Source organism: Gambusia affinis, linkage group LG07 (assembly GCF_019740435.1).
Source record: "Gambusia affinis linkage group LG07, SWU_Gaff_1.0, whole genome shotgun sequence".
Classification (NCBI taxonomy): domain Eukaryota; kingdom Metazoa; phylum Chordata; class Actinopteri; order Cyprinodontiformes; family Poeciliidae; genus Gambusia; species Gambusia affinis.
The window spans coordinates 11,178,501-11,185,883 of NC_057874.1; the positions used below are offsets into that span (position 1 = coordinate 11,178,501).

The window sequence follows — 7,383 nt, forward strand, 5'->3', positions numbered from 1 at the left end:
TTATTGTCCTCTGGCGGTAGCTCGTTTTTCATGGAAGCAAAACAGACTCATGTTAATTGGGAGCGAATCCCTTGCAGTGATGAGGGTAGCCTCTGTCTTTTAATTTAGGTTGCCTTTGAATTACAGCTCTGTTCCATTTTGCCTCAAATGGCAGCTGAAACATCCATCTCTGGTGGGTTAAGAACATCAAAACTTTCTGGGCGTTTTCTTTTTAAATTGTGTTTTTCCTTCTCACAGCTGACCTCTGTTGAACAGTTAACTTTGACTGACCCCTGCTGGCCTGTTGGAAAACACTGCAGGGCACATTTTTAGCTGCGACGTAAAAAAAAAAAAAATTATTCAAAACAAAATTTATTCACTTGTTTAATTTTTTTCTTGAAAAAACAAAACAAAACACGCATATATGTGAAATGTCTATAGTGAAATAATTTTTTATTACATTTTTATTTCATTGTAAACTTCAGCCAGTGTAAAGACAATTTTCAAAAGGTTTCTACTTAAGCACATAGATTATTATTCCCTCTGTGGATAAGTTAACAGTGTAAACAGTGTAATATGCCATAAAAATAGGCATATATTTTCTGCAATTTGAAGTAAATTATGCAGTTTTATCAGACTTTCTTATATTTGTAAAACAACATAGACAGATATCTTAGTTAAAGGAACCGAAATGTGAAAAATTGAAAATTGCCATGTTCAGTAATTGTGGTCAGATAACTAAATTGCACACAAACTGAAGCGTAGAAAAGCTTGGATAATGGTCACCAATCTCAGTGCTTTTACAAATGTGTAACTACCGTATTTTATTAGAGTCAATGCACCTCACTCCGCCATGGATTCTTCCTTTTTAGGATAGTAATAATCCAACTTCTCCTTATCTTCTTCAGCACAGTGGTTAGTGCATACATGCCTCACGAAAGGAGACAGGAGTGCACACTAGAAAAATAGAACAGCTATGTTTATGTCTTTGTTTGCATGGAAGACTTTGAAGATTAGATGTCCTGAACAAGCCACGACTTCCAGTTAGAAATCATAAGTTGCTCATTGAGCAGTAAGAAGACTCTTGACTCTGATAACTGAGCATGATTGGTTTCAAAACAGAGAAAAGAACCAAAATGGGGCAGAAATATGAATAGGCCAATTTTTGCCTGCTGGCTTAAAAAAAAATAAGCCAGTATGTCTCTAATCATGTGTTGCTTCATTTTCTGAAATATATCTTATGTAATTTTGCTCGCGTGTGTCTTCAGAGGTCGAACAAATTGAAGCCATTGCCAAGTTCGACTACACAGGACGCAGTCCCCGGGAGCTGTCCTTCAAGAAGGGAGCGTCTCTGCTTCTGTATCACAGGGCCTCTGAGGACTGGTGGGAGGGTCGTCACAACGGCGTGGACGGACTCATCCCCCATCAGTATATTGTTGTGCAAGACTTGTACGTAACAATGCCATCAGTTTTAGTAGTGGCTATGTTTGAAAAGGGATTTTGCAGGGCTGTGATGAAGGTCCGCTCAATAGATCTGACTCTGCTGTTTCAGGGATGATGCCTTCTCCGATAATCTCAGCCAGAAAGCAGACAGTGAAGCCAGCAGTGGACCGTTACTGGAAGAGAAGGGTTCTTCCAAAAATGACATCCCATCGCCGTGTGAGCAGTCAGCAGATTACAACTTTGGAGGAGTCATGGGGAGGTGACAAAAATATAAAAGCCGCATTTTTTATATGGTCAAATATAATGGTCAGAAATATGCTGCAGTGTTTCTAATTGATTTGTCTGGCTTCTCCTCTCCAGGGTCAGGCTACGATCAGATGGCGCTGCAGTCCCGCGCCGTCGGAGCGGCGGTGCGGAGACCCACAGCCCAACCAGAGTACCTGACACTCCGCCGCGTGCCGCTGCCTGTCCCAGCAGTCCTCATAAAATATCCATTAGCAAGGCTCGCATGGAAAGTCCAGAAAAAAGGCGACTTGGCACTTTTGGTAGTGCAGGCAGTATTAACTATCCAGATAGGAAGGGATATCCAGAGGGCCACCCACTGAGACCAGGGGCCACTCGCCACAGCAGCCTGGGGGACCATAAAACACTGGAGACCGAGGCTCTGGCTGAGGTAAGACATTTTCTACCTTATAGCAGCAAACTTTTATCTTCAGTAGCTTATTAGTATTTGTACATGAGTTTAACAAATCAAAATCTGGAAGGATGGCATGCCCTCTTTACTCTGACACCCCTTACAAAGTCTGAGTGTACCAGTGGTCACCTAATTAGAAAAAGTCATTTAATCTGCGTATAATTTAATCTCAGTGTAAAACCAGCTGTTCTTTAAAGACATGCGAGGTTTGTTAGAAAGCATGAATGAAGAAACCACATCAGAAACGTAAAATACAAATATACCCCAGGCGCAGACGTCAGCCTACACCAACAGACTGGACACGGAGGAGATTAATCATAGAAGCAGCCCAAAATCACTTTGGAGGAGCTGCATAGAACAAACAAGTGGCCCTGAAAATTATTGTTGACAAAAGACTATAAGTCCCATTTGATGTCCCAGAGGACAATAAGCCAAAAAGCCCATCCTGAACTGTAGTGACATAGTTTTGATCAAATCCACATGTTACAATAGTCTAAATAAAGTCCAAAACTAAATCCAGGGAAATATTTTCTGTTGTATTTCCTCAAATGCTCTTCATCAGCACTGAGATTAAGCTTTTTTGAGTGAAATGTCTCTAAATGTGTAAAAATAGTAGAAACTAACTCTTAAAGACTTTACAGCTATAATTGATATCTTAAAAAAAGAGAGCTCAAAAGTTATGTATACTTTCCTGGACACTGTCGTAAATCTTAGTTTTTTAATGTACATAATGTAATCTGTGAATATGATCTGCAGTTCATAAATTAAACTTAACAGAGTCCTTCTATTTTAAGGTGCTTTAAAACAGTCTTGAATATCAAATTCTGTCTCTGTCTTTTTTCAGGACATTGAGAAGACCATGAGTACTGCACTCCATGAGCTACGGGAGCTGGAGCGCCAGAACACCGTGAAGCAGGCCCCCGATGTGGTCCTGGACACCCTGGAGCCAATGAAGAACCCGGCGAGCTCAGAGCCCGGCAGTCCACTTCACACCATCATGATCCGTGACCCGGACGCAGCCATGCGGCGCAGCAGCAGCTCCACCTCTGAGATGATGACCACCTTCAAACCCGCCCTGTCTGCCCGGCTGGCCGGGGCTCAGCTGCGCCCCCCGGCCATGAGACCGGCACGCTCCGCTCCGACGCAGCACCGCTCGAGCAGCTCCAGCTCTTCGGGGGTTGGCAGTCCCGCTGTGACTCCCACTGAAAAACTGTTTCCCAGTAACAGCTCCGCTTCAGGGTCCAATGTGAATGTTTCAGGTGATGCCGGGGATAAGACTGGCAGCATGTAGCAGAGGTGGAATCTGTTGTGAAAGAGAGAAAAGATGATCGAAACAAGAAAATATTCCTTAAAGTAGAGAAAAATATTGTCCTCATTATACAGGAGTCTCCAGGTTACCATGGTGACAAAGCAGCAGACGATGCTGTAGGGGTTTAATGTCATACAGCGTTTGAAACTTGACCTACTGTGTAAAAGACTATGTAAACTTCAGTTATACCTCAGCTTCAGCAGAAATCTGTGGCCATGCTCTCGTTTTGGAGATTTGTTGAAGGCCATTGAAGCAATACTTGAGTGGGGAAAAAAAAGAAGAAAAATAAAGATTCCCACTCGTGACCATCCAGTCCAGCTGATGTTTTCCATCTCTCCTGTATGAAAACACGTCACGTGGACGAGTGTCAAACCACTAAAAAACATCCTTTGTTTACAGTCCAGGGCTCAAAACTTATGGCTCTGCTTACAGGTGCATCTTGATAAATTAGAGTATCTTTAAAAAAGCAATTTATTTTAATAATCATTTCAAAAACTGAATTGTATTTATTCATTACACACAGAGGGATGAATTCATCACACACAGTCGTTTGTTTCTGTTAATTTCTTAACATGGTTGTGGCATACAGCTCATAAAACCCCCAATGTTCAGTTTCTCACAAATTACAACATCATCTTTGAAAAAAAAAAAAAAAAAATTTATCCAGAAATATTATCCTGCTGTAAAGTTAGTGAGTATCCATTTTGGATCCCTCATTCTTCTTTTGACTATGCACTTGATATTCTTTGTAGTATTTGGGGCTGAAGAATTTGTTGGCTAATCAAGCAAATGGTGTCATGACTATCAAAGCTAGTATTCATACTTTTGGCAGGTGTTCAGTCCTGCTAGAATTTTAAATAATCTAATCTATAAAGTTTCTCAGCAGAGGGAAAGTGCTCCAAAATTTCCTGGGAAATGACTGTGCTGACTTTGATTCATTTAAACAGAGTGGACCAAGACTAGCATTAGCATCACTTATCCACTTATCACCACTGACTGACAAAACCTCACACTCGGCCTCAAATGACTTAGTACGTTTCCTTCCAGTACCTTTTCCTTCCACTTAGCTTTCTAACAATATGCCTGGACACCTTTATCTTCTGTATTAATTAAATTGTATTGCATACCCTCCTTCTGAAGGGTGGCTGGACTGTGTTGCCAAACTGTCCAAGTTATTAATCTGATGCTTGATTTTAAAAGATTGAACATATTGTTAAAATCCCTATATTATTGGTCTCATGTAATATTTAATTTTTTGAGAGACTAAATTTCCGGTTTTTACTAGCTGTAAACCATAATTTTCACAATTATCAAATATTTACATTTCAAATGCATAACTTTGTGCGTAATGAATGTCTTTTGTGCTTTCAATTCTCAAATCAAATTAAAGTAATATATTTAATTTTCAATTATGTTCTTAGTTATTGAGATGCACTTGTACAAACATACCTAACATCCTTATGTTTTCTGGTTTTAGTACAAGAACAATGTGACACCAGGATGATATTTATTTCTGCATGCATGGAAAGGAGAACGAAGGGCAAACTTTGGATGGAGTTTGTTAACCATTGTAGAAACTTCTATATATTAATCACTATGATGGAAAAAATGCAACAAGCTTAAAGTATCCAACATTTCTAGGGAAAAAAATGCCTTGTTATCTTTATGTGTTGGATTTAAAAATTGGCATGAGTGTGGCAACACTGCAGCAGATGAAGCATCTTGGCATGAAGAAACTTGACAAATCAGTGCCATGGTACTAGAGCAAAATATTTTCCCTCCATAATGCATGGTTGGACAGAGCAGACTGAACACGGCCCTGTCCAGGGTTTGTTCTCAAGTGCTGAATATGAAATGCAGAAAATGAACAAACCACCTAATGAAGGAATCCTGAAGGGAACTTGTACAGAATATAGAGCTAGTAATTTGTGTTTTATCGTGTACAGGTTAAAACGAAGATGGGATGACCTGAGCTTAGATCTTAAAACACATTTGTATTATTTTCAGTAAATTACAAGGAAATTATTTGATAGTAAAATACAGTTTAGATCTTCTACAATGTACTCTGTAATTAGAGTGTGTTTGGAAATAGCATTAAAGAGCAAAGGCTGAATAAAGGATTTTTTTTTTGTTTATGTTGCTTAAAATATTTTCTATCTTGACACCATTTTCATCTAGATTGTTTCATATTAAAGGCTTATTTAATTTTCTTTTCTTTAGTTACCACAGTTTTTTTAAGGTTCTTTTTCAAATTTACATTAATCTTTTTATTTACAGTAAAATTTAGTATGGAGGTCAGAATTTGCCAAAATTGTTTAAATAAATAAATCATGAAATTGTTACAGAATTGTATCAATAGTAAATTAAAAATGGAAAGAGCTACATTGATGATTTTAAACATGTGTAATTAAGAGTGTCCTAAACATATGTATTTTATAAAATAAAATAATAATTATCTCACTATTTAATGTTTTTTCATGGCTATTTGCTGTAATAGATCATGATTTATTTTTTTTATCTGTCAGTAGGTGGTCAGAGCTGCCATTGGTCCTGTTAAACTAATTAAAACTGACTTACTCTGCAGGCTCACCAATCAAACGTGAGGTTTGTTTGATAAATATATATATATATATATATATATATATATATCTATATATATATATATATATAGATATATATATATATATATATATATATACACGTAATTTTCTTTAAAATGGTATTTAATGTGGTATTAGTTGCTGCCTTTTAAATATTTGTTGACACATTTATTCATGTATTACATGTATTCATTTCCAATGTTGTATTTTCAGCTATAACCTATATATTACAAAAACATCTGATGATTTATTTATTTACTAATTTATGGCATTTTGGACCTCCATAATCCTGATAAATGTGAGAAGTTTCTATTTTTTATAAATAACGTAGTCTGGTGTTAACAGACTATGTTATTTACTTCAAGCGTTGTGTTTATTTTTCCTGGCTGACACAGTAATGCTCAGAGTTAACACCATTCCAATTTTTCTATTACTGGATTTGATCCATGTCACAATATTTCAGTGTTTATATCTGCTGTAACTTCTGATTTTTGACACATGTAGTCCAGAGACCTTGTAACCTGTTACCCAAAGAGCCTGCTCAGTTCTGCATGTTTTGCGCTGTAATGTGGGGCTCATGATATCAGACTCCGTGACTGTGTCGTGGTGCCTTTCCATGGTGAAATGGATAGATTGAGTCCATCTGGACTAAAAAGTTACTCTTTTTTTTTATTATTATTTTTTTTTACAAGGTTGAAAATATTCAGTTAAATAAAATGTTGCTGCAGTTGCTTGAGTGAATGGGAAAAATGTCCTAAAAGTGCCACAATTCAAAAGCAAGTCATAAAATAGATATATATCATTGTAATCACTTAGATTAAATTATACATAGTAGATAACTAAATATTCATACATTTTTATGAAATAATGTAGTTGTGCTAATCATTAAGTAAGATATTTAAAGCTCATTTAATTATTTCAGTGTTATGGACAAGATGATTGACCTGCAATAAAATTGCTTTGCAGGTTAATCAATTAAATGTTATTGTCTATTTAATGAGCCCAGCTGATGATTTTAATTATTTCAATAGAAAATGTAGCTAAGGAAATCTGGATTATGAGTTCAGATGCACAATTTACTTATTTCATAAATTCATTAATTAATTGTGTTTTTGAAATGCTTTTTACACATTCATACGTATATACATATTTGATTCACAAATAATTTACTTGTTGGATTTTGGCACTTTTGGCTTTCCATAGATGGGTGACGATTGCTCCTAACTCAGATCCTAAACTGGGTACTGATTTCACAGTTCGACCACAGATGCACCATGCAGACTGAAAATATTTGCTGGATGTAAGTTTCACTTTTCAACTCTCATAAAAGGATGTACTGGTGTTTCTGTGGCGTTGTT

At 37.0% G+C, this 7,383-nt stretch overlaps 1 protein-coding gene across 5 annotated transcripts in view; it reads left to right on the plus strand.

Annotated features, from left to right (window-relative positions):
• srgap3 (SLIT-ROBO Rho GTPase activating protein 3) overlaps nucleotides 1-6,033 on the plus strand; it is a 61,595-nt gene extending 55,562 nt beyond the window's left edge. For 4 of the 5 annotated variants that reach the window (XM_044123238.1, XM_044123239.1, XM_044123240.1 and 1 more), the window contains 4 exons: nucleotides 1,248-1,428; nucleotides 1,532-1,681; nucleotides 1,783-2,095; nucleotides 2,961-4,664. In XM_044123238.1, the coding sequence (XP_043979173.1) occupies nucleotides 1,248-1,428; nucleotides 1,532-1,681; nucleotides 1,783-2,095; nucleotides 2,961-3,407 (1,091 nt within the window). In that variant the 3' untranslated portion in view covers nucleotides 3,408-4,664. Of the gene's footprint in view, nucleotides 1-1,247; nucleotides 1,429-1,531; nucleotides 1,682-1,782; nucleotides 2,096-2,960; nucleotides 4,665-4,902 lie in introns of those variants that run through there. The other variant, XR_006371228.1, reaches the window with a different exon arrangement.
• The last annotated feature ends 1,350 nt before the right edge of the window (nucleotides 6,034-7,383 follow it).